The sequence below is a fragment of the Anolis sagrei genome, chromosome X (assembly GCF_037176765.1).
Source record: "Anolis sagrei isolate rAnoSag1 chromosome X, rAnoSag1.mat, whole genome shotgun sequence".
NCBI classification, from domain to species: domain Eukaryota; kingdom Metazoa; phylum Chordata; class Lepidosauria; order Squamata; family Dactyloidae; genus Anolis; species Anolis sagrei.
Window position 1 is genome coordinate 31,704,004 of NC_090034.1, and position 27,306 is coordinate 31,731,309.

A 27,306-nucleotide genomic window follows, 5' to 3' on the forward strand; every position below is an offset into this window, starting at 1 on the left:
ACCTGGGGGTTGGGGCGTCATGAGGGGGTGTCAGAAGGGTCATGAAAGACCACCAGAAAACATAGTATTTTCTGGTGGTCATGGGGGTTCTGTGTGGGAAGTTTGGCAAATTCTATTGTTGGTGGGGTTTGATTGTAGGTGAACTATAAATCCCAGTAACTACAACTCCCAAATGTTAAGGTCTATTCCCCCAAATTCCATCTGTGTTCCTATTTGGGCATATGGAGAATTTGTGCCAAGTTTGGTCCAGATCCATCATTGTTTGAGTCCACAATGCTCTCTGGATGTAGGTGAACCACAACTCCAAAATTCAAGGTCAATGCTTTCTGTTGGTCATGGGAGTCCTGTTTGCCAAGTTTGGCTCAATTCAATCAATGGTGGAGTTCAGAATGCTCTTTGGTTGTAGGTGAACGATAAATCCCAGCAACAACTCCCAAATTAAAAAAAATAGTGATGGTCACTGCTTGCATTATTAGGTGTCTTGTGGCCAAATTTGGTGTCAATTCATCCAGTGGTTTTTGAGTTATGTTAATCTCACAAACGAACATTACATTTTTATTTATATAGATCCTGACAGAAGCAAATCGAGAATGCAGTTAAATAAAATGTATTTAAAAACCACAAAGCTAAAAACTTGGCATTATACCAGATTTTCTTTCACCAGAAGCTGGCCATTTGGAGTGCCTCTGGTGTTGCTGTAAGGAGGTCCTCCACTGTGCATGTGGCAGGGCTCTGGTTGCATTGTAATAGGTGGTCTGTGGCTTGCTCTTGTCCGCACTTGCATGTCGTGGGCTCCACTTTAAAGCCCAGTTTCTTAAGACTGGCTCTGCATCTCATGGTGCCAGAGCGAGGTCTGTTCAGCACCTTCCAAGTTGCCCAGTCTTCTGTGTGCCCAGGAGGGAGTTTTTCTCACCAGTCATGGATTGAGATTACAGGTTTTAGCCTGCCACTTTTGGACTCTTGCTTGCTGAGGTGTTCCCATGAGTATTTCTGTAGATCCTAGTAACCTGTTTCTTGATTTAAGGCGTTGGCATCCTAGCTGGTGTCTGAACAGAGGATGGGCTGGAAATCTCCTTTAATTACTGGCTGCTACTTCCCAACAGATATCGGGTGGTGCAATACTGGGTAAACAGCATAATTTCTCCAGCGGTGTGGGGCGTATACATCCTGTGATAATGCCACATCCACTGTTTTAACAGGGTGGACTATAACTCCCCAAATCCAGAGTCAATCCCCCTCAGCCTCCCCCCAACCCCTCTGATATGTTCTGTTTATCATGATGGGTTCTGTGTGACAGGTTTGGTCAAAAGCTGGCGACAGGAGCCATCTTGGAAAATACTGACAAACATACATATAGAGATTGGTTTTAGTATGAGACTATAGCAACGAGCATAAATCAGGCCTGGGCCAGTTCTGGCCCTCCAGATATTTTGGCCTTCCGTTCCCACAATTCCTAACAACCCCAGGCCCTTTCCTTGTCCCCCTCAGCCGCTTAAGCGGCTGAGGGGGAAAAGGAAAGGGTCTGAAGCTGGAGGGAGGGCCAAAGTTGGCCCAGGGCTGGCATAAATCTGTTAACCGCCTCATTTTGTGGCTGGAGACGCAACCGAATGCCTGGGTCATGGAGACCCTTAAGGTGACTCTCAGCCTCAGAGGCCAGGAATTGACCAGGTGCCCTGAGTGGGAAACCACACTCTGTGTACTGCCTGGCAGGACTAGGCCCAAGCCAGGCGCCTCAGAATGGGAAAAGACGCTTGAGGCGCGCAGCCTTTATGACCCACCGCGCGCGCGGCGTCAACGGCGAAGTCCGCGCGTGGCTTTCAGTCAGTTGGGTGGCCCAGGGGCCTCGCGCCTCTTTCCAACGGCCCTTAAGACCGGCTCGCCCTTTCACCTCGGCCCCTCAAGTAGCCAGCACTTTCTAGGAGAGGACTAAGTCGGCTTCAAAGCGAGCGGGGAAGGAGGCAGGCAGGCAGGCGGGCGGGCGGGCGGGCGGCAGGCCCCAGTCCCCGCCTCCTTACGGGGCTTTTTTTTTTTCATTCTCCTTCCCCGCCCCTCGAAGCCGGGGAAGGAGGAGGCGGGAGGCACTGCCGCCGTGGAAGAAGGAAGGCGGCCTTGAGGGAAACCCGGCGGCGGTGAGGCGTCCAAAAGCAGCCGTCGCTTAGGCTGCGGAGTGGGAGGCGGGAAGGAGCGCCCCTCTGAGGCAATAGCGCTCTCCGTCTGAGCGAGGGGGAGGCAAGCGCCACAGAGGGCTCTCGGCCAGACAGTAGGCTTCATGAGGGGAGGACATTGGGTTTCATGGTGCTTTGACTGAAGGCTGGGTGTGAAGCGCGAGGCCAAAGCCTGGAAAACGGTTAGGAGAACAGGAAGATGGGGCTCTCCTGAGGGGGGGCTCTGGCGTAAGAGCAGGGGGAGGAGGGAAGAGCCGTTGGGCGGCCACGCCCCCTGCCTCCGTCTGTCGAGAGGTTAAGCCGAGGAGGGGAGGAGCCGCTGGAAGGCTACGCCCCCTACATCTCCTGCCGAAATGCTGAGCCGATGAGGGGGAGGATCCATTGGGAGGCCACGCCTCCTGTCAGACTGAGGAAGGGAGAAGTCGTTGGGAAGCCACGCTACTCACTTCCCTTCTGTAGAGAGGCCGAGGCGGGGAGGATCAATTGGGGAGGCCACGCCCCCTGCCTACCTCTTGTCAGACTGAAGAGGTGAGAAGCCACGCCCCCTACATCCCTCCTGCCTATCAGGCTGAGTTGGAGAGAGGAAGAGCCGCTGGCAGGCCATGCTCCTCACTTCCCTCTGTCCAGGGGCTGAGCCAGGGAGAGGAGTAAGCAGTTGGGAGGCCACTCCTCCTGCTTACCTTCTGTCGAGAGGCTGAGCGGGGAGGAGCCGTTAGGAACCCACGCTCCCTGCCTCCCTCCTGCCCGTCGAGAAGCTGAGCCGAGGATGGGGAGGAGCCATTGAGGGGCCACGCCCTCGCTTGGGTGGGTACAGAGCGGGCGTCTGAGCCTGAGGGAGCCCAGGCCCGAGGAGGCGGGGCCCCAGCGGCAGCGCCTCTGCCTTGGGCCACGTGAACCCGGGACCCTGACTGCCCTTTTCCTCCTCATCCGTGACGACCGGGAGGCCGTTTCACAGGTGAAGTGGGCCCAGGATCGCGAAGTCTGTCCCACTTTGTCAAGGGGAATCGAGCGCTGTGTGTGGAGGCGGGGGGGGGGGGGGGGCTGTGCCGGCGTATTCTTTTGTCAGGGAGAACCGCGATCTGTGTGTTTGGGAGGGGGGCCTCTTTCTTGCTCCTGCTTTTCCTCCCAAAATTCCTTGGCTAAGGAAATTCATAGGGTCGCCCGAAGTCCACCTGAAGACATACTGACACCCATCTGGGCTCTTCCAGTCCTCGTTGGAGTGGCTGTCACATTCATTCCTTTATATATGTATATAACTTATTTCTTTGTGTTCATTATTTATGAATATGTATGCATTGGCTTATATTTATTTTGTGTATAGTTTCCTTGGCCCAGCCTGAGTGAACAGGACCTCCTCCTGCCTAAGTGACAGCTCAAGGCTTGGGGGAAGGGCCCATGGGGCAGATGTGCTTCCCTGACAAGCAACACCTAGTAGACTTTGTTTAGAGGACTGTCTCTTTCTTCCTCCCTCCCTCTCTCTCTCCGGGTGTGTTGTTTGGACAGATTTTGGGACAGATTATATTATTGGGTGAAATTTTGTAGCGTTTTGCACAGGAGTGGAGAAGGGGTTCTGCGGGATCCAGGCAAATACGATCTCAATCTGGATCAGGAGATGGGGTTCTCCTGGGGTCATTTGAAGTAGCCATGCTCAAGTTACCAGCCTTAACTTTGTCCCGCCTGACCTAAAGGCATGCCTCTGGAGGAGAGACACAAGGGGTCTCTAAAGTTCCCTCTCAGACGGTTGTCTTGCAAGGATGAAGCATGTTAGCAAATCTTTCAGAATGGAAGAGGAATGAGTAACTTGTCTTGGAGGAATCGTTTCTGTCTTTTCCCAGAATGGTGATGTGTCCAAGTGGGTTCTATGGGTGGGGATGAATGGGAGAATTGGTCCTATTTGCTCACTGATGGGTGCCCAGTTGTCCAATCTGCTTTGCCTAGGATGACAGTGGCAGGTTTCCCTGGAAAGGTGGCCCAGGATCCCACTTGAGAAAGAAAACAGAGAGACCTTTTGCTTGAGGCTCCCTTGAAAAGATGTGGCCCAGGCCATGGTGTTGAGAGACAAAGGTGCTTGTGCTTAGACGACTGCCCTCGACACAAAAGCACTTGTGAGCGAGCAGTCAGGCAGCGCCATTGGAATGGGGCGGAGAGACGCAGCAATCAACTGGTGTGCAATCTGCTGCATGACATCAGTGGTGGAGTGGGAGCACCATTGGCCACAGGGAGCCGGATCCAGGGCTACTTCCTGCCACGAGGATTGAGAGAGTAGGGATGCCCTTGTAGAGCTGCTGGGAACCTCTGCGGTTTGATCAGGGACCCAATCGAGAGCGGTGTGTATCTTGACTGCCACAAAGTGTCTCACTAGGCTGGTGAATGGTACCCAGGTTCTTTCTCAGAGAATTCCAAGTTATTAGTGACCAGTTTTTCAATGACTAGTTTCACTTCAGGCTTCTTTTGGGACATATGTCACTCTCCATTTGTAAACATGTCACTGTCTGTTTATAGTGAAGGTGGGCAGCTGGATGAAACTGTCCATTTTGTGTCTAGTATTTGGTAAAATTAAATAATAATTATGCTACTTGTAAATACGTTCCTATATTTATGATAGTGACTAGAAAGCTACTTCCTCCCTCTTGTGCATGCTAGAAGTAAGTTTCTTTGTGCTGTTTTGCGTAAGGGTGCAATGCCAAAGGTGTTCAGCACAGGTTGTCATTTATGCTTTTGAGACATAATGTTAAGATATCATTGCGCTATTTTGAAATATGGCCTTCATGTAAATTGAGCTTTTGGCAAGTAGTGAAATAAGCCTATTCAATAGTATATTCCTAGCAAAACTACTGTGAACTGCCATTTTGTAGATGTATACAGTTTTTAAAAAGATTGTAGATTATGCAGAACAGCAAATACATTGCATAGTGTCTCTATTCTTTTTCCCTTCATAATGAAAATAGCTTAATTTTTGGAACTGGGAAGTATGGAACTGCTGGCATGTCCCTTACCGTGCAAATCTAACAGAGCTGTGGCATGCCTGTCAGCAGAAAAGCAGGAGGGGCACTTGGGGCTTCACTTTTCTAAAATGCTTCTCTTCTCCTGCTGTAGGAAGGGCTTCCCTTGTTTATTAACGGTGTACTTTACCTTCTAAAGTAATGCCAAAATGGCTGCTCATGCTGTTTATCAAAAGTGCTGTTGCCTCCCTAGCAGCATCACATGTATAAAAGCTTTTCATTTAAAAAACAAAAACAAAGGAGTATCACTTTTAGTCTCTATTGGGGTGGGGAGTTACTGGATCTATTATCCAAACTAGAGTGTGGAAATAAGGGGATGAACAAGGTGTCGGTGAGACTATGGTGCTGGAGAATCAGGAACTAGTGCCAGCCCTAGCTGGTCTCTTGATCAAGAGATGGGTTTGTTTGGGTGTTGAACAACTGAATACCTTATTTATAATTGGAAATGCTAATTTATATTTTGCTACTTTAGTTCAGTTCTTAAATTCCATGACTGGAAGAAATATCTATCTGAATAAAATAACTACAGTCGTCTTGTGTGTGCCGTTAATGTAGCCAATGGCACTGTAGGCTTTGTCTTTTGTATATAATTAATGTAACTAGCATTTGGGTGACTTCCCTATTGTTTCATCTCTCAATCAACTTAGAGCAAACATTGTGTTCAGAATCATTGCACAGATCTGGTAATGACATCCTTATAAACACCAGATTTCTAAATAAAACTAAGCCCCTGATATTACACTGAGGCAAGTTGGTTGAGGTTTCCATGGACAGAATGTTTTAAGAGTCCTTTTAAGCTGGGCATTGACACCCAGTCTAACATCTGAACACCACACACAGTCACAGTCCCCACCCTTCTGCACTAATTTGGGTGAGAGACTGTTTCCCAATGAGTGGTAATGCTGGTCTTGTAACTCAGGTTGAAATCATTCTGGGTCAGGAGAAGAAGGAGAGAATGGTCTCCCTGTTCCATGATCCAGATTCTTACCTTTATTGTAGTTATGCCTTGAAACAAGAAAAGTACCCGTATTTACTTGAGTTTAATTTTAATTTACTTGAGCCTTCTTTGGCAGAGTACAGACACTTCACCAAACTACAAATCCCATGATCACATAGCATTGATTTATGACAATTAAATTACAGATTACATCCCTCAAAAGGAGATTCAGGTGCTCCTCAAGCAGCTTTCCCTTTTGCTTTGGCTCAGCACTAAGATGATCATATTATGCAAATCTAATGTACAAACTAATTTTGGCAAGGTCATTTTGCCAAAAAAGGTGAGTGTTAGATACAAATAAATACTGTATCACCTGGGTCATTTTGTTTTTTGATGTGTTTGCACAAGGACAGGTTGGTTTAAGTTTTATGTAGCATACTTCTTCCTGGAATTCCTGCAGCCAAGAAAATATTCTACATTTACAAAGCAGTTGGGTCCAGGGGTCGAGACTCAGGATTATCTGCACAGTAACAACATAGGAAGCATGTTAGGTGACTGGGTTTATGTTCTTGCAAACATTAAAAAAAACACACACACATCAGAAGGGCCTTGCTAGAAGATGCAAAGGTTCACTAGGTACTACATTCTGTGCAGGAATCATGGAGGCCAACAGGTGCTAGATGGTCCATTTGTGGGTCATTCTCTGTGCTTCCACCCATCTTACTTTAGGAGGGAATTTTGGAAAAGATTTTTTAAGTCCTTGCCAAAGCACAAGGAAGTTGTTAAGAAATACGACCTTCCCATTTTCCCATGAACAGGCACTGAAGGTGCTGAGTGGGAGAAAGGCATTTGCTGTCATTGTTTGTTTCTGATTCGCTTGAGTTTGTCTTGTCGGCTTTTGTTGCAAACAATGACCTATCACAAAAGAGGGCTTGGTGTGTATGCCAAGAAATGTTTAAATGGCCAGTCCTTGGTTGAAGCATGCATGAGTTGAACACTTTGTGTCCTCCTCTGCTGTGCCTTGTTCTCCTACAGAATGACTGAGGAAAATGCGTTCTCTGGGTTCCCTATAATTAAGCATCTCAGGAGGAGTTGCATCTTCTTTCTCCCTCCTCTCCTCCTGTATCCTGTTTAAAAGACCAGGGTTAAATGTTCCTCTTTGTTGTCAGTTTCAAGATGTAAGTCTTCCAGTGCCTGGGAATTGGCTGAAGGGTGTGTGGAACTCAATGAAAGCCACCTTTGTTTATAACCTTGACATTCCTGGGGAGAATATTTGCCAAGTCTTTGAGAATGGTATGGGGTTAACATGTTTCCAGCTGCCTTAGCTGGAGGAGGGTTTTTTCATATTTAAATGTAAAGTGTTTATAGCATATTGATGATGATCTCTGCTGCTGGGGGAATTAACCATGACTCACTCACACCAAGCCACCTTGTTAACAGAAGCATGGGAACCAGCCTTTTTCTGCCTGCTGCTTCCGTATAAGTTTCAGCACAAAGTGCCTGGATGTAGAGCAGGACAAAACCTGTAGGGCAACAGAACCCTGGCTGTCTGCATTTTCCTCTTCTCCCTCCGCCCTTATTATCTGCTTCCAGTTCTAATTAACTTAGGTGTTTGCTCTGCACTTTGAATTATTCCCAACATGTTCTGAATCTTCCATAACATTATACAGGAATATTTAATTGGAAGCAGAAATTGGAGATGCAAAGGGAGGCTGAAGAATTACAAGATGCCTCCTTTTAATCTACATCAGTAGATTAAGGTATCTGATGTGGAAGGCGAGCATTTTCCTCCCCGGTCTGCCAAGAATTAGTACCATATTGTGTCCATTGCTCCATGGTTTCTTTTCTGGATATTCTCTTGGAGTAGCAGAACCCGTTTATGAATGGAATAGGATTGATACTTACTGTGTTTTTATCCCACCTATCTCCTGCTATGGGACCCAAGGCAGTTTACAATTAAAACCAAGTACTGCTGCAATCTTATTATATTAAAAAATTAAAAACAATGAAGTAAACAAATTTTGTGATTTTCATAGCTAATGTTGTCACAGGTCAACCTGTTCACTGACGGTTCTTGTGCAAAAAGACAACTAAGCCTTAATGGCTGATAGGTGTCATAAGACAGATATTTTTACTAGCTTAAAATGTTGATGAAGCTGACAAATATCCCTTCATATTTTAAAATCTATTTATGTCAATGTACAAATGAATTTCTTGATTGTGATGGTGCTGTCAAGGTTCACTTTTCTCTTTATGAAGTGCTTCCAGAAAAGGAAAGTTCTCTAAAAGCAAGCTGTATTTTGCAGGATTGCCGTCAAGAGCAGGCTCATGCTATATCTATCTATAGAAGTTGATGAATAAAGTTAAATTGCCCAGATACTTGGGCTGTTCTCGTGTTTGTGCATGTGCGCAGACTGTTTGTTTTGCTTCTAAAATATGTGTGGTAGCCAGCTAGATTTTGCCTAAAGGAAGAACTGTTATCATATTCTTGTTGCTGTGGATACAGTTGGAATAAATTTACATGCTGCTATACTTAGGGAAAGGACTAAAATGATAATGGACAGATTAGAAGGAGCTCTCGGTCAGGGGTTTTGTCCATTTATTTCAAACTTGTCTACCTTGACAGGGAGCAGCTCTCCAGGGACTCAGGTTGAGAGACATTTTTCTCCTCACCCTCTACCTAATTCTTTTAACTGAAGATGCCAAAGATAACCTCTTCTACATATAAAGCAAGTTCCTTTTCCCCTCTCTTCCTCCTTGGGTAGTTTTGGGAAGTGCTACAACTTTATAGGGTCTCCAGAATGAACAAGGCAGTAATAATATGGGCCTATCAAATAAGAGGGCTTCCCACTCTTTCCTTTGTGATAAATTGAGTTTGAGCAAAAACAAAGGTTTGGAATGAATGAGCCATTTGTTTCATTAGGGCTTGCACAAGAGAAATTCTTGGTGGATTGTGCCCATACTTTACCTCTACTGTTCAGTAGTTTGCAGTGCTTATGAATGAGTGATTGTTCGACATGCAGCGCTCTGGAAAACATAAGAGAGCATGTTTTCTTATAGAACTTTGCATATGCTTTCCAGCAGTACATTTTCAGGGGTTTGGCATAGTCTGTGCAGGGATTAAGTGTGTTGTTTTTCTACAGTACTCGTTCTTTTCAAGGCAGGCCTGGTGTGGGCTCTTTGTGGCTTTGTCTGCTCAGAATTTCCTTTGTAGGCATGGGTCATATTAAAGTAGGTCTGTTTTCTTTTCTGCCTGCCCCCACTTATTGTTTTTAAATATCCCATGTCAATTCTAAACTGTGGCTCAGTTTTAGCAGAAGTTTTCCTACTTCCGAATAGTAGCAAAAGCTGTGCAGTAAGTGGAAGCCATCTCTTCCTAGCAGACTTGATGATTGTCTGTGATGTGGGAATCCTGTCAAGTGTATGGCTCTTCATCTGTAAACTGCTATCTCGGAAGGGTTTTTCAAATTTGAGGCCTTCTCTCCTGGCTTGGCTTGTATTTTGGGCCCAATGGTAGAATACATGCTTTGCATACAGAAAGCGTGTTACATCTTTAACACCCTCCTATTAAAGGGATCTTTGGTGGGAGGGCTAGGGAAATCATCTATCTAAGGCAGTGGTGTCAAACTTGTGGCCCTCCCGGTATTTTGGATTTTGGCTTCCAGCATTCCTGGCTATTGGTCTAGCTGGCTGGGACTTTTGGGAGTTGGAGGCCCAAACATCTGCAGGGCCACAAGTTTGACACCTCCGATCTAAGGCCTTGTGTAGCTGCTGGTACATCAGACAGTACTGTGTGAAGTGCATCATTGATCAGACTAGGCAGCTGCATTTATTCATATGATAAGATGAACGCAGTACACAGTGCAAGATCTAGCATGCTGTAACTTTCATTTTATGTGGTAGTTGCATATACTTAATGCAGCTGGTTTTCATTTTTAAAAATTCTAGGAACAAAGGGTGGGAACCAACATGCCAGGGTTACTGGAATACATTCTCAAAGGGATAGCATCAATCTCTGGATCATCAGATGGCCCTTTCTTTTTAAGAAGATCACCCCTTCCTAAATTATCTTTTTAATGCTGGTTTTCCTAACAGCAGCAGCAACAGTTTCCCACATCATGTCCAAATGTCATGTAAAATTCACAGGAAATGTTAGTGTGTCCTAACTTAGTTAATGCAGGGTTCAAAATGTACTGCTTTTCTTCTTCTGGCCTGATGGTCTCCAAAAACCTCACAGTCGTGTAATGCTTTCCACATCAATTAGTCGGTAAAAAAGGTTCTCTACATTGGCCACAGAACTCCTGCAACTTGCAGGGGATCAGGACACATCTTAAGGAGGCAGCCTCATTTTTCAGGAGTGTGCTGGATCGGTCAGAACATCTTGCTTGTTCATCCTAGAACACACTCATGGATTAATGTAGCCATACAGTGCAGGACAGGAGGAGTGATTTATTTATTTTTTTTGTATCAGAAGCAACTTGAGAAACTGCAAGTCCCTTCTGGTGTGAGAGAATTGGCCATCTGCAAGGACGTTGCCTAGGGGATGCCCAGATGTTTTTGATGTTTTACCATACTTGTGGGAGGCTTCTCTCATGTCCCTGCATGGGGAGCTGGAGCTGACAGAGGGAGCTCATCCGCGCTGTCATAGAATCATAGAATCAAAGAGTTGGAAGAGACCATCCAGTCCAACCCCCTGCCAAGAAGCAGGAATATTGCATTCAAATCACCCCTGACAGATGGCCATCCAGCCTCTGTTCAAAAGCTTCCAAAGAAGGAGCCTCCACCACACTCCGGGGCAGAGAGTTCCACTGCTGAACGGCTCTCACAGTCAGGAAGTTCTTCCTCATGTTTAGATGGAATCTCCTCTCTTGAAGTTTGAAGCCATTGTTCTGCGTCCTAGTCTCCAGGGAAGCAGAAAACATGCTTGCTCCCTCCTCCCTGTGGCTTCCTCTCACATATTTATACATGGCTATCATATCCCCTCTCAGCCTTCTCTTCTTCAGGCTAAACATGCCCAGCTCCTTAAGCCGCTCCTCATAGGGCTTGTTCTCCAGACCTTTTATCATTTTAGTCGCTCTCCTCTGGACACATTCCAGCTTGTCAATATCTCTCTTGAATTGTGGTGCCCAGAATTGGACACAATATTCCAGATGTGGTCTAACCAAAGCAGAATAGAGGGGTAGCATTACTTCCCTGGACCTAGACACTATGCTCCTATTGATGCAGGCCAAAATCCCATTGGCTTTTTTTGCCGCCACATCACATTGTTGGCTCATGTTTAACTTGCCGTCCACGAGGACTCCAAGATCTTTTTCACACGTACTGCTCTCAAGCCAGGCATCCCCCATTCTGTATCTTTGCATTTCGTTTTTCCTGCCAAAGTGGAGTATCTTGCATTTGTCACTGTTGAACTTCATTTTGTTAGTTTTGGCCCATCTCTTTAATCTGTCAAGATCGTTTTGAATCCAGCTCCTGTCCTCTGGAGTATTGGCTATCCCTCCCAATTTGGTGTCACCTGCAAACTTGATGATCATGCCTTCTAACCCTTCATCTAAGTAATTAATAAAGATGTTGAACAGGACCGGGCCCAGGATGGAACCCTGCGGCACTCCGCTTGTATTGGCTATCCCTCCCAATTTGGTGTCGTCTGCACCCTGGATTCAAACCTACGACCTGTTGGTCTTCAGTCTTTCTGGCACAAGGGTTTAACCTACTGCACCACCGGGGTCTCCAGTCGGAGTGATGATGGAGTATTACTAGCCTCTGCACTATAGAATCCCAGGGCTCCCTGAAAACAGAAAGCGATACTGTTCTAGGCTTAAGTATAGCCCTGGCAGAAGTTACAATTATGTTTGCAGCCATTGCTCTTATTACATTGTTTTAATTGTCATGAAGTATAAAAATATATTTCACTTAGTAATAGTTATTTGTTCGGTGACTTTTTAAATTGTTTGCTTTTAATTTCTTTTCTGACAGCCTAGTTCCCTGGCTCTCATTCTCCCATATGTACATATCTGAAAGTTTTTCTTCCATGATATTAGATGTACTGAGGAACTTTTTGTGCTCTAAGTGTTCTGGACTACATCTCCCATGGTCCAATATTGACTGAGTTGATGGACATTGTAGGCCAAAACATCTGAAGCACTAGTTGTTTCTTGTCCCTGATCTTCATGTTTTTGCTTGATGAAGAAGGTCTGTCTGCATTGAGTGAAAAGAGAACAGAGAGAGGCATCAATTATGAAGGAAGGAAAAAAGCTGTTGTTTCATAATTTTTCATAATTTAAAGAACAAAATAGACTAGAAACATCCAATTCAACTTGATATGCAGGAGAGACTACCAGAACAAGTCTCCAGAACATCCCCAGATTTAATCTCTTCTTTATATCACACATTATTTTAAGAATCACAGGTGCTGACAGTGTTAAATTGGGGCAATTATCCAGACCCTGAGGAGAAATCAGTTTAGGTGTGGGCCTACTATACTTTCTCTATGGAGCAAACTGTCTTGACAGCAGGTAAGATGATAGCATTTTCCGAAGTTAGGATATGGACGTCAGTTGTGATGATATCTATAAGGATGAGTAATTGAATGTTTCTTCTTTAGTGGTCTAGTGAATGAAACTGTGGTGAAAGCATAGAGGGTGTGAGGGAGCAAGTTGCTTGTGGCTTGGCTTCGAGTTGCTTTTGAAGAAACAAATGACACAGCAGATACATAACCCCTCTGATTACAGAGAACAGTATTAATATATGAATGAGTGCCCAAAGCCAAGAAATACAATATTAGAGCAGCTGAGCTCCTTTTCTGCGAAAGCACTGTCAGCTTTTCTGTAGTTAGCTTTCAGAGGCCCTTGTGCAAAAGCAAAATATAACTGTATAGGGCTCCTAGAAGTGAACTGCTTTGGACTGAAGAGGAAGCAGTAGTGGGCATTTTAATGAGCAAGGAAAGGAAGTAACTTAGCAAAGAAGGTGTCTTCTACTGTTGTCGAGCAATTTAGAATGGCTGTTGATTAGGCCCAAGCCATTGTGGGTTGCCTGGTGAGAAAAGAGAAGCCAATATTGCAAAATAAATCTCACCAAGTTGAAGCAGAAGCCACTGCGATTTTCATTCCAGCTGGAAAGGATGACGATTGCAGTAATTCTGTCAAACAAATCAACATGCCTGCTAAGCAGGTAAATACAGAATATATAGATTTCAGATTCAAAAGTTTCCATGCCCACTCCCTGAGCCAGCTTCGTTGCGATTGGCTGTGACGTTGGCAAGCCAGCAGGATAGCCAATGTTTGCCTGAGCTCTGCTTTGGATTCTCAGCCAATGGGGTGGAAGGGAGGCGAGCAACAGGAAAACAATGAAGAAATGTCCAGTTGACTGGTTTAAATGACTAATGTTTGCAAAATGGCCCAACGATTGCGTAAGCCCTCAAGCTGGCCAGGGTTTATTGTTTAAGTTCCTTGGAATCATCATCTGTATAGTCTTGCCCAAATGGCCAGGTCCTTTGTTTTATCATCCGGAGATATGGGGTGCGTTGATGAACTTTGGAACTGGTTTCGGCCAGCAGGGCTGACATAATGGAAAAAGCTGTAGTAAAGTCCTAATTCCTCGCAGACAGGAAATCACCTTTGGTGTTGGTGGATGAAAATGCCCAGAGGTCTTATCTCCAGATGGACTAGCCTTGTGCCCTCTGGCTGATAAGAACCATTTGTTTTATTGTCCATGCAAATGGGTGTGATGAAACCTTTTGTTAGAGGATTAGTAGCTCAGGAAGCATGAGGGGGCTTCCTGAGCTAGGTGAGTTGCTGGATTTTGAAAACAGTGGCTTTTCCTTCATATTTCATAAATATAGACATACACACATATAATGGGAAAAGGGAACATACAAGGAAATCATAAGGAATAAACCATTCAAGGTCAAGGGAGCCCTGTCAGCCCTCCCTCCCTCCACAGTCCACCAAAGGTTCATATAGATAAGTGAAATATAATAAAAGTTCATAAGGGTTTGCTATAGGGTCCATAAGAGTTCCAAAGTCCATGAAAAGTTGATTAAAGATTTCTAAAAGTTCATAGAAAAGTCCATAAATTGTGGATTACAGGGGCCTTGCCATGTGGAGCCATGGGGCCATGGAAATAGCCTTAGGTTCCCACATGGGGGGGAGATAGGGGATTATGGGATCATTCCAACCTGGTGTCCTTGGTAAAACTATGAATTCCTTGGTTTTGAACCATCTTTTACAGAGTCCTGGGGGGGGGGGGGGGTCCACCTCCAATATCACTACCAGTCATCCAGTTCCCATCTTTGAGTGGCCAAAAGGACTCCTTGCTCTAAGAAGTAGGTAATGAGAGTTTTGCATGCCTTGCCTCGAGTGAATTTGCTGCAGTGGCATCCCAAGAGGCACTCTTGCAGGCATTCCTACATGCCTGCTTCTGAGGTCAGAGCCAGTGAAGTCATCCTGCAAAGCGAGGTGGAGAGAGGCGGGCCCCCACCCGGAGCGGCTTAGCAGCATTCCTCCGCAGCTAATTATAAAGAGCACAAGCTGGGGCAACCTCAGGCCACGGCACTTGAAGCTTTCCCAAGCCACTCAAGGATCTGATCCCCTGGAAGCCTCCTGAAGTATTAGCATTGGTGGAAAGACACAGCCTGACTCTCAGATTTGGGAGGTGGCTTTTTGGCAGCCAGATCCTCAGCTTTTCAGTTGACTTTTGGGGAAGGGATTATTACTTAGTTGTACCATGAAGCAAGTATGGCGTTCGCAAAATGTAGTATTGAAGGTAGAAATCCTTAGTGGCAATCCCTTTTCAGATTAATAAAATGTGACTGCTTATTTGTGCCAAAGGGAAGGAGCAGGGAAGGAAGCAAAGAAATTACCACCAAAAGGGGCAAAAGTGAATATTGGGTTTTAAACATTTTTTGCCTATATTTACCGGTGTTTATATATATGAAAATGTAAAAATAATTCATTAATTGCCATCAAGTTGACATTGACTTCTGGTGACCCTATGAAGGAGAGACTTCTAAGTCACCCTGTCTTCAACAGCCTGCTCAGGGCAGCCGTGGCCTGATGCAGAACACAATCACTAATGCGGTCTCTATCTTTGCCTTCTACTTTACCAAACGTTATTGTCTGTTCTAGTGATTCCTATCATTTCATGATATGTTCAGAATACAGCAGACTCGATAGCTTAATCACAAATAGAGAAAAAATCCAGTTAAAATCCGGTTTCTGCCTCCTGCAGAAACCGGATTATAGTTTAATGAGGCTGTTAAAGGCTCCTCCCTAAACTACAAACCCCAAAATTCTGCAGGAGGCAGAAACTGGATTTTAAGTGAATTTTTAATCTAGTGTGATGAGGCCTGACTCATCTTGGCTTCTAGGGAGAGTTCAGGGTCAATTTGCTCTATGAATAATTTATAATTTAAAGAAAAAAATATGGTATATCTAACTATAGTGGGGAAGAGGCCCTTTGTGTCTGTTAGGTCTCTTATTAGATACTTATGTATCTAACACCAACGGCCACTCTGGGGCCAGAATAAAGAAGGGGAGCCAGGAGGACGTTGCCATCTTGTCCCCTGTGACATCAGCGCCCCTCCCCCAACAGCAACGGCCACTCTGGGGCCAGAATTGTTTTTATACTATGTCTTGAATTTTGTTGTTCCTATGTTGTACACCGCTGTGAGTCGGCCCTGGGCTGAGAACAGCGGTATATAAGCAAAGTAAATAAATAAATAATAAATAAATATGTAGATCAGTAATGGACAAATATAGTCCTGCGGATGCATGTGGCTCTGAAGACTATTTTTTTGGCCATGACCCCTCTCAGACTCTCTAGGACTGCCATTTTTCTGATGAAAATGACAGTCTCTTCGAATTTACCTCTTTTGGAAGTGTCCAGAGCAGCAGTTCCTTTTTCAAAACCAGAAATAGATGTCCAACCACTTCGAATTTATTTATATTTTCTGTTTTTTGTCTTTACAAAATCATGCATGTAGTCCTCCAAACAGAAAACTGATCTAACACCTTAGCTCAGTGACTTGTTAAGAGTAAATCAAAGCCACAGACATGGAGATGTAAAATGTTCTTGGTGTTCACCTCCTCTTTCAAATTCATTCGTTTTGATGATTCCATATGTCTTTTATTAAGATATGTAGCCCATCTTTTATTCAAAATCTACTTATTGTGAATACATTGTTCAAATGACTCCCTACAGTTCTTAAAATCAAAAACATGCAGTCATTTGTTATGCTGCCATTTACAAATTTGGTAGCCTCTTAGGGAAAGCAAGACAACTCTATTCAATATATTGTGAGCTGGTATAATGAGTAAAGTGTTGGGATGCAGGAAGGGTGGGTGACAGGACTGGGGAAGTCCTTAGTCCTATGGCGAGGAAATTCTTCAGAGGCCAAGGAGGCAGGAAGGGCATTTCCTATCCCTATGAAGAAACAGCATACTCTTGAATCTCTAAAAGCAACAGTTCTCCTTATAGCCCTGATGACGGAGTAGCGTATAATGTCCATAACTTGTATTCTAAGCAGCTCTTTTCTTTTACTTCAATTTGGGTAGACTGTTCTTTTTTTTGTCACCAGAATTAAAATGTTCAAGAGTTTGGTGAAGCTGGAAGCCAAATGAAACATCAACCAACTATAACAGGTGGTGTGCTAATGGCACTTTAGGTTTATTTTGTTAGCTTTGGTGAACCATAAAATAATTCATCAAGATCAAGGAGTAGAGTCCTTTCAGAAGAGAAGTCTGAGATCGTGTTTTTGAATCAATTTCTTTTGTTTTATTACACTTGCCTTTCTTCATGGAGAAAACTAGTTCTATATGAGGATGACTGAAAGCTCCAGTGGAGTCAGGTATGCTTGTGATGAAGAGAAGGGAAGCATCGGGGGGGGGGGGGGTTGAAAATGAAGGAGCAAGTAGACCATTTGTCTAATGATTATGAGTTTTCATCATATGGCTTTGCATCTCTCTCATTTGCTTTGGCTGGCTTAAACTAGTGTAAGCATTGTACAGGTACCTCTGGCCTGTGGCACATGCTAACTTTTGTTTGTGCTTGTGACTTTGACATTTTGCAGTCTTAATAATGTGTGTTAATCTGCAAATGGTTTATGTGGGCAGGGAGAATGCAGGGCAATGCATAGCGATTGATGTCTGAGGGCTGGCTGAAACTATTGATTCTATAACAAGGATGTTCAAAGTATACTCAGAATGCCTGTAAACTTTAGTTTTCTACAAGGTGCAATCACAACATATGAACATAGACTTTTCTACCAATGCTGTTTGGCTTTATCTGGAACTGTCTGTTAGGTGATAGATGAGCTAGATGGGCCTTGTATCGAACATGACAATGGGAGGAAGGGTCTAAGAGTTCTCCCGAATATCTTAGTGTCATTGCTGGTTTTTTTTTTTCCAATGAAGTCACTTTTAATGGCAAGTGGAGGAAATGGTGTTGTGTTCCCACTGAAGCGAAAGAGGATTGGGGGAGCTGTAACCATTGAAGTTGACTTGAGAAAGAACATGAGTCTCTAAAGATGTTTTCCTCCTGGTCTTGTCATTTCCTTGACAGCTGTATTCTGCCATTCACATTTTTTTAGCAGATCTAATGCTACTTATATTTAGTCAGCCTTGAATACTGTAATTCTGGTTTGTTTCTTATTCCTAACTTATTCAAAGGCATGTGTCTACCCTTGTCCTCCTCAAGGTTCTGTGGCTTATTTTTTAAATACTTTCAGCTTTGTCACCTCTTCTTTATTCCCTAGCAAGAGAGCATTTAATGCTCTCCAGCCAGACAGTGTCCTTCCTCCACATATCTGCTTCTTGCACTTAATCAGTTGGAATAATTATTTGAAGAGTTTCGGGGGTGTTTCAGCTCAAAGGATTTACACCATTGGCATTAGACTAAACGAATTGTGCCTTTTAGGTGCCTATGAAAGACCAGGGAACAGATCACACAGGAAGGTGAAGTTTCTTTATTTCTTTCCTCTTGGCACATGGAGCATGGATGCACCATGCCACCTGCCATTTTTTAAAGATCCTTTTCCACCTCGCTGTTTGTGGCCCAGTTTCACCCATTTTTCCCTGTCCCTCAATTTCCTAACTTCCTACTCACCAGTATCTAAGAGGTGATCCTATTTACCTCTTTATTTCTACTTCTCAAATGCCCATTCGTTATGCATAATCTTTTAAGGATTTTTGTTGCCCACCTATTTTTGAGGGTTTAAAAAAATTAAGATAATGTTTTGAATATTTATATACAAAATATGTAGCAGACAAGGTTTCAGTTGAAGTGTTAGTTCTCACAGTTATTTTGTGATAATGATTGTGTCAGCTGTGACATCTTTCCAGACTTTTTGGGTGTGTAGGAGAGGAAGCACATTGGCACTGCTATTAAGGTTTGCATAATTGCTTTCCATAATTAGTGAATGTATACCAAGGATAATAGCATTTGGTCAAACTGTGATCATACCACAGCAGTTGTTGTTGATGTGTCGACTTCTCCATTAATACTAAACTCCATCATCTATTTCTCCCTTGTAAAAAGGAGACCTATTGATCTCTTTCCCCATTAGTTGTACAGTAATGTCCATGCAGAAAATATAACTTCTTTTGAAGGAGTGACTTGTTTCTTTCATAAATCGATATCAGTTCCAGAAACAAAGATTGATTGATTTTTTAGTTAGTAAATAAGTCCTTTTTCAATAAGACCACTTGAACTTTGAACTTGGGATTAGTTGTACAGTGGATTAGCTGGTGAATTGGAATCTAGTTGGATCTAGCAGGTTGAAGTTGTTTTCTGAGCTGAGTCCCTGATTTTGGGATGATGTTCATGAGAAGACCTTTAGTCTCTGAGAATCAACTATTTTCCATTGTTTGCACTGGGAATTGTTTGTCTTTCTAGAAAGAAAAAGAAAGTGACAAAAGGGCCTCAGAGGAGATGACGAGGGAATATATTTTTTCTGTTCTGTGCTCTGAGCATATTGTGTAGTTTGTAAGACGGTGTTCTAAAAGGCATTATGGTTTAAAGGTTTATTGAGAAGAAATAGCTAAGCGCTTCTTTCCTCCTTTTCATCCTCCTGCATCTGAAGAGACACATCCTGGCCTCCACCTAGCTGATGATCCTAATTCTCTGCTTTACTTGCCATAAGGAGAGTGTGGAAATTCCTCACCACTTTCAAGCAGAACTACGTGTTGCTTTGGTGTGGACTCTTGGTCTTTTCACACCATTGATAAAGTTTTGCTGAACAAATTGGGTCGGCCTCTGTTCAACAATAGACTGCAAATGAAATCGTTAGGAGATTGCCATTTTAGCCACTGTTGTTCAGCGCAGCCTTGGAAGTGTGAGATGTGACTGATTACCTAGCAGCTGCGCTTATATAGATGCTTGTAGTTTAGTGAAGTGACATTTTTGAAATGCTTAGGCATCTAGATCTTGACATACTTCATAGCGCTGTGCTTCAAAAGATTTTTAAAAGCTCCTCTTTATCAATGTATTGTCGAAGGCTTTCGTGGCTGGAATCACTAGGTTCTTGTGGGTTTTTTCGGGCTATAAGGCCATGTTCTAGAGGCATGTCTCCTGACGTTTCGCCTGCATCTATGGCAAGCATCCTCAGAGGTAGTGAGGTCTGTTGGAATTAAGACAATGGGTTTATATATCTGTGGAATGGCTGGGGTGGGGCAAAGAGCTCTTCTCTGCTGGAGCTAGGTGTGAATGTTTCAACTGACCACCTTCATTAGCATTAGCAAGGCCTGGCTGAGCCTGGGAAAATCTTTTGTTGAGAGGTGTTAAGATGTGCCTGGTTGTTTCCTCTCTGCTGTTTTGCTGTTGTAATTTTAGAGTTTTTTAATACTGGTAGCCAGATTTTGTTCATTTTCATGGTCTCTTCCTTTCTGTTGAAATTGTCCACATGCTTGTGGATTTCAATGGCTTCTCTGTGTAGTCTGACATGGTGGTTGTTGGTGTAGTCCAGCATTTCTGTGTTCTCAAATAATATGCTGTGTCCAGGCTGGTTCATCAGGTGCTCTGCTTTAAATTGGGCGTCAATACTGTTGCCCACAGAACTCAGTTGTAAAAGCAAATAGGAGTAGCCTGGTTTGGACCTTCTCAAGTTTTTCTGATTGGATCTGAGCCATCTTTGTAAGTTCATACAATGGCATGATTGCTACACAAAAGTCCCAGAACCGTTTAGAGCAGAAGTTCTAAGACATTGGTCCTCCAGCTGCTTTGGATTTCTGTTTCCTGAAACTCTGGCCAGTTTGGTGTTTGGTAAGGGATTCTGGGAGCGGAAGTCCAAAACATCTGGAGAACCAAAGGTTGCAAAGCCCCAATTTGTAGTCTTTCTCATATCCCATTCACAAACTTTAATCAGGGACATTTGTTGCATGCTATCAGATGCTTTGGAAATGTCAGAATGTGTAGTCTGAGACTTTGGTTTTTCCTTAGAACCTGTGATACATTTCTGGAGCTGACAAAGTTTTTTATGTAGCTGTACAAAGTTGTGGATCTCACATTCTATTCTGTTCTGTTTTATTTATAGGACCTAAGGTGGCTTGCGCTATAAGATCAAAACAAAATCCGGTTCTGATCTCTTCTTAACTGTTGCCTTTCATAGTTGAACTGTTGTGGCAATGTGATTAAAAGATGCTTTTCTGTTCCTATGGCAGAGCATTGTGTTCTTCTTCAGAGCCTGTGTTCTGCATTAAGCCAGGCTACTGCTGGATGATCTAAATGCCACAAGTGCAGAGCCTTGCACTGGTGCCAGGACACTCTGTAAACATAGGCCCCAGTTTTTTTCATAGCATATGTCAAGTTCTAATAAAAGAATAGAGCCACAGGTTGGTTTTCTGTTACCTTTCAAAATTCCCTGCCACCTTGGAAGTCTTGCTTGGTTGTTTCCTCTTTACTTTTGCTACTAACATGAAACTAGTGTTTTCAAGAAGCTTTTGACTTAGGTGGTGGGTTTTTAAGGAGCTGGTCACTGGTTATAATCCATCTCTTTCTTTTTACAATTAAAGCAAGTCAGCCCTGATGACCAAGCAAGGGAGGAATAGTTGATTGAAATTGTTTAAGGCAAATGCATTTTGCCACATGGTTATTTGGAAAAGCCAGTCGTGGGCCCCTAAATCAAAGCTATTCTCTTTTCCTAGCAACTGAAGGGGAGGAGGGACTCCTTTCTGACTTGGTTTCTAAAGGAGCAGAGTTGGGGCACTGTATGGGGGACAATATAATGAGCTAACAGTCTCAGAATCTCATGATCTTCAGCAAGGAATTCCAGAAAGGGAGGGGTGGGCATATGTGGATTAGCTGTCCAGGGATAAGACTTTGCTAAACCATCTTGAGAGGGTGTTTTGGTTCAATCTTAGAAATACTGACATGCTGACCTTCCTCGCCTTCCTTGCTATGCTATGTGTTTTACGCTGGAATGTTGCAGCACTTCACAAATATATAGAATTGTCTGAATATTGAAACTTTTCTATGGTGTTTGTTGGTAATGCCGTAAAGAATTATGTTTTAATTTCTTAAAATAGCCTTTTGGGGGAAAGCTCAATGTGAAAACAGCAAACTACTTTTGTAATGCGAAAGTATTCCATCTAGGAGCCAAAGAAATATGTATTTATCTTTTCCTCTTTTGAATGTATACACAGGTTTAATCCAGAGGAAAGCAATATAGAAACCAATATTGCATCCATGCTTAAGAAATCTTACTGCAGACAGGAACAATAAAACAGCGAAACAGAAGATGAGTATGTTAAAACCGAGTGGGCTGAAGGCTCCAATGAAGATCAACAAGCCTGGGAGTGTCTTATTGAAAACTGCCGCATCTACCTCCCCTGGTAAGGAAGAGTTGAACATCTTGGCAGGAGAAATGCAGAGTCCCACCCCTATTTCTCCAGTGCTGCAGGCTTTATTTGTAATGGCAGAAAGGAAGAGTGGATGTGGAGGAGGTCATTTAAATGTGTTTTTGAACTTCATAATGTTATGGAATATGACTCCCAGAAATGCCCGGTCAACATCGCCAATGACCATACTCACTGTGGGATCCTAGAGACATAATCCAAAACGTAACTTTTCTCAGATCTGGATCATTATATCTACTGAATTCACAAATTGGGAGTCCCCTTCAGCCAATGTGACTTTATAGTATCCCATTTATATAGCCTGGCTTAGTTATGCATGATGTTAAGAGAGCATATTTACCCTGTATGTTCTGTCTGTGGACTCAAGATGGACTTGGAAGCAGAATAGGCTGGTTTGAAGTGTGGGAGGCAATGGGAAAGTGTACTAGTGCAAAGAGTATCTATAAAAAAGTTTAGTTCATTTGCTATTTGGCATAAGAAAAGCAGGCAATGGCTGTCTTGTTTGACACAAAACGACTACAGAATAACGGTGTTTGCTTTCCTTCCCCATTTAGCTCCAGCTGCAACAGAAAAGGCAGCAGCCGCTGAGAAAGCATCTACCACCACCCCCTCAGAAGCACAGGAAGAATTTGTGGATGACTTCAGAATTGGAGAGCGTGTTTGGGTGAATGGCAACAAGCCAGGCTTTATCCAGTTCCTAGGAGAAACCCAGTTTGCGCCAGGACAATGGGCCGGGATTGTTTTGGATGAAGCCATTGGCAAGAATGATGGCTCCGTGGCTGGAGTCCGTTACTTTCAATGTGAGGCTTTGCGGGGAATTTTTACCAGACCCTCTAAGCTGACCCGCAGAGTGGTGACAGAGGAGGAACCCAATGGTACACAGGCCTCTGCTGTTTCCCGGGCGACTTCGCCCACCTCCACATTGGCTGCTAGTCTTGCATCTTTGCCTTCTGCAACCGCAGCCGCTGCACCGCTGCCCCCCACCGGCATTCCTCACAAGACTTCCTCCCCTGTGGCAAAGGAGCACCCCGTGTCTCAAGTTAGCAATCTTTCCAGAACAGCAAGCGAATCAATATCCAATCTATCTGAAGCTGGCTCTTTAAAGAAAGGAGAAAGAGAACTCAAAATGGGGGACCGAGTTCTGGTAAGTTTCTGGGCCTTCTTTCCTCTAGCCAATGTATTGTTCATGCAGTCCCTAAATTACAAACGTTCGACTTACAAACAACTTGTAGTTAAGAACGGAGTGAGAGAAGTCTATCCCTAAAAAGGGAAATTCACTCGTGAAAGAGTTATCATGGCAGAAAGGTATCTCCGCTGAAGCTTTATCACCAATCTTTGTTTTCACAAGCCAAAATGTTCAAAATCCAATTATCACAGGGACAGAAAGTGAGATGAAATCTTCTGAACAGGGGCAGCAAAACGAACACCACAGGGATGTTAGCCCTTCCCTATGATAGATAGAGATATTCATTTCAGAATAACATAGTAATACCTTTCCCCATGTCAGTATGCCAGTCTGCCTATCTGTGGTGGCTGTTGGGTCATTTCAAAAAGGAAAAGGCATTTGTAGAAGATAAAGCAGCAACAGCAGCAGCAGGACCAGTTTTAGCAGATCAGAAGCTTCTCTTGAGCACAGAAATAGAGCAAATGAGCTTCAGCAATTACAAAAGCAGAGTCAGGCTTTAAAAGTTACAAAAGACTTTATTGAAAAAACTGCATTTTTATGTAGGATAGTTAGGGCCTAGCTATCTAACTATGTCTCTGGAGACACCTTGTCTCCTTTTATGCTCACAGGAGAAGAAGAAAATGAAGAAGTAATGAACAGAAATAGGAGGAGAGAATAGAGAGACAGGCAGACACAGAGGACAATAGGGGAAGGTCTTTCTCTGTCAGCTAACTAATCTGTCTTTCTATTTCCTTGATGAGGACTACAAACTTGTGCAGGATGGGGTTGATCTCCAACAGATCCCCTTACCCTTGGATGCCAGCCTCATGTGCCGCTTGCAAAGAGGGCCATTGTGACAGTTTTAGTCAGAATTGCCCAGTTCTGGAATTCCTTCCCAGGGAGGTGCAGCTGGTACTGTGTTTGTTATTTGGATCCCATTCACAACCCCCCTCCAGGCTTTTAATTGAGGAGAGATGTTTAACACTGCAAATTTTATCAGTTTTTTATTATGGTGCTCTGTTTGATTGTGCTCTTTTGCTGGCTACTCTTAGAATATTTTATTTTGAAGAGTAGCATAGATACTCAGTTAGTACCGTAGATACTCAAATATAAACCGAGGCACCTAATTTTACCACAAAAAACTGGGATAACGTATTGACTCGAGTATAAGCTGAGGGTGGGAAATTCAGCAGCTACTGGTAAATTTCAAAATAAAAATAGTTACCAATAAAATTACATTAATTGTGGCATCAGTAGGTTAAATATTTTTGAATATTTACATAAAACTGTAATTTAAGATTAGACTGTCCAGCTGATTAAATCATTATTCTAAATGTGCTTACGTATCCTTCCAATAATAATAAAGAGAGTAAAATAGTAAATGTAATCATAATAATAACAATAATAAGAGAGTAAAATAATGGATATGTAATGATAACAGTAATAACAGAGTAAAATAATAAATGTAATAATGACAATAATTGAGTAAAATAATAAATGTAACAACAACAATAATAGAGTAAAATAATAAATGTAATAATGATAATAATAACCCAGGGCTGAAATACTTGGCTAATACTCGAGTATATACGGTAATAGTAATGTGTCCAGAGTGTCATCCCACAGCACTCCTCTCTCATGTTCATATGTGTCAGAGATGAGTTGAGTGAACTTTCACATTTATAAAAAATACTTCACTATTTTGTACTATGAAGCAGGAGTGGGGGATGTTATTCAGAAAAAAACAGTAGGCATGGATAAGCGGGAATTATCTTGATGCTTAGTGGTTGGAATTATCGTTCAGTTTCTGTGAAGGAGTATAACTTCTGGGATGTATGAGCAGAAAAATGAAACACATTTGGAAAACATTTCAGGAACAAGAATGCTCTTAGTATATAGTTAGGTACAATGACACCCAGCAAGGGTGGCCATCATCGCATCTTGTGGCAAAATCTATCAACTGAGCAATTCTCGTAGTTGAAACAGAGTTCAGAAGAAGGGGAAAACTGGTCAAAATTAAGCAGAAATAACATAACTAGACAGGTCAGTCACAGGTGGTAAATAATTTCAATTTAGCTTGTGAATTTTAATGCAGTCTGCAATTTAACAGTTAATTTTAACCTGCATCTTGTGTTTTCATAGTGTTTTATCTCTTTGTTTTAACAATGTCGTAGCCCACCTTGAGCCCCAAGAAGAGGTGGATCATCAGTGTATTACTCTATCATATATTATTATCTTTGGTTTTAGAAACTGCTTTCTCTTAAGTTTATTTCACATCTTGCTGTTTAGCAGGAAGAATCAAATGATTCTGTAGCAAAATTATGACAAGATTTTAATCAGACTTGAAATATTAGAAAGGCTAACTCTAGAGAAAGGGACCAACATGGAAAAGTGAATTGCCCAGCCACAGCTTCTTGGCTTATATAAACACGCTCTCTCTCTCTCTCTCTCTCTCCCAGCTTTCATTCCATATCAAATGTCTCAGACCTTCTGGAAGTAGATTTACTTGTTTAGGCTTGCTGGCAGCTAAGGCCAATCTGCCCTGGCAGTTGCTAAGGAGGTCTGGTCTATCACCTGTTGTCCTGAGCCTGAGCATTCTTCTCCAAGTCAGCCAGAATGCCTTCGGTCTGGTTCGGTTCAAAAAGGGATGCTCATTATCTTATGCATACTGACAGCAGGAACATTACTAAAACTTTTTTTGCCATATGTATTGTTACTTGTTTGGACAAGTTAAGTGACTCCGTTTGGCCACTCTTTGCAACTCTGCAGAACTGGCAGTTTTCCCTGTTCATGGGCACAGCAAAGACCTGTTACAGGGAAGCTGATGTGCTCACATTTTGATGGGGTTGTCCACAATAGGAATGGCCTGGGCAGCCTCTCTAGGACTGTCCTTTGTGAGTCACTTTTGTGACCAGAATCATAATGACCTTGCCCTGCCAAAGACTGCAGGGAATCTATTCTGTCTGGAACTTTAGGAGATAAGCCTTTATCTATAGAGGTTATAGTGATACAGCCAGATTTGAAATAGTTGGATGGAATCAAAATTAACATTTCTGAAGTTTGGTATACCTCTAAACATAAACTGAAAAAAGAAAGAAAGGCTATGGAAATAACTGTTTTAACTGGGCCAGGGTTCTCCAACCTTTTAAGCCAAGGGCTGGTTCACAGTCCCCCAAACTGCTGGGGGACAGGGGAGACGGGTATAGATTTGAAAAAACCATGAACAAATTGTAAAGAAAATGAAAGAACAATACAATATTTAAAACGAAGAACAATTTTAACCAACATAAACTGACCCGTATTTCAGTGGGAAGTGTGGATCTGCTTTTGGCTGATGAGAGAGTCAAGTTAATTAGGATTGTTACTGATAGAACCATAGAATCATTGAGTTGGAAGAGACCTGGTGGGCCATCCATTCCAACCCCCATGTCAAGAAGCAGAAAAATCACATTCAAAGCACCCTGACAGATGGCCATCCTGCCTCTGCTTAAATCTTCCAAAGAAGGAGCCTCCACCACACTCCGGGGCAGAGAGAGAGAGCTCCACTGCTGAATGGCTCTCACAGTCAGGAAGTTCAGGTGGAATCTCCTTTCCTGTAGTTTGAAGCTTTTGTTCTATGTCCTAATCTCCAGGGCAGCAGAAAAAAAGCTTGCTCCCTCCTCTCTGTGACTTTTCCTCACATATTTATATATGGCCATCATGTCTCTTCTGAGCCTTCCCTTCTTCAGTCTAAACATGCTCTTTAAGCCTCTCCCCATAGGGCAGTGGTTCTCAACCTGTGGGTCCCTAGGTGTTTTGGCCTACAACTCCCAGAAATCCCAACCAGTTTACCAGCTGTTAGGACTTCTGGGGGTTGAAGACCAAAACATCTGGAGACCCACAGGTTGAGAACCACTGCCATAGGGCTTGTTCTCCAGACCCTTGATCATTTTGGTTGCCCTCCTCTGGACACATTCCAGCTTGTCAACATCTCCAGTTATGGTGCCCAGAATTGGACAGAGTATTCCAGATGTGGTCTGACCAAGGGGGAATAGAGGGATAGCATGACTTCCCTGGACCTAGACACTATACTTCTATTGATGCAGGCCAAAATCCCATTGGCTTTTTTTTTTTTTTTTTTTTGCTGCTGTATAATGTTGTGTGCCTTCAAATTGATTCAGACTCAAGGCAACCCTAAGTCTAAAGTTTA

General features: G+C 43.2%; 1 protein-coding gene across 19 annotated transcripts in view; it reads left to right on the forward strand.

Moving 5' to 3' along the window:
* Nucleotides 1–2,024: 2,024 nt before the first annotated feature.
* Nucleotides 2,025–27,306, forward strand: part of CLIP1 (CAP-Gly domain containing linker protein 1) — a 172,636-nt gene continuing 147,354 nt past the window's right edge. For 15 of the 19 annotated variants that reach the window (XM_060785988.2, XM_060785995.2, XM_060786003.2 and 12 more), the window contains exons 1-3: nucleotides 2,025–2,129; nucleotides 21,740–21,928; nucleotides 22,507–23,096. In XM_060785988.2, coding sequence (XP_060641971.2) covers nucleotides 21,835–21,928; nucleotides 22,507–23,096 — 684 coding nt within the window. In that variant the 5' untranslated portion in view covers nucleotides 2,025–2,129; nucleotides 21,740–21,834. The other 4 variants (XM_060785993.2, XM_060785992.2, XM_060785989.2 and 1 more) reach the window with 4 other exon arrangements.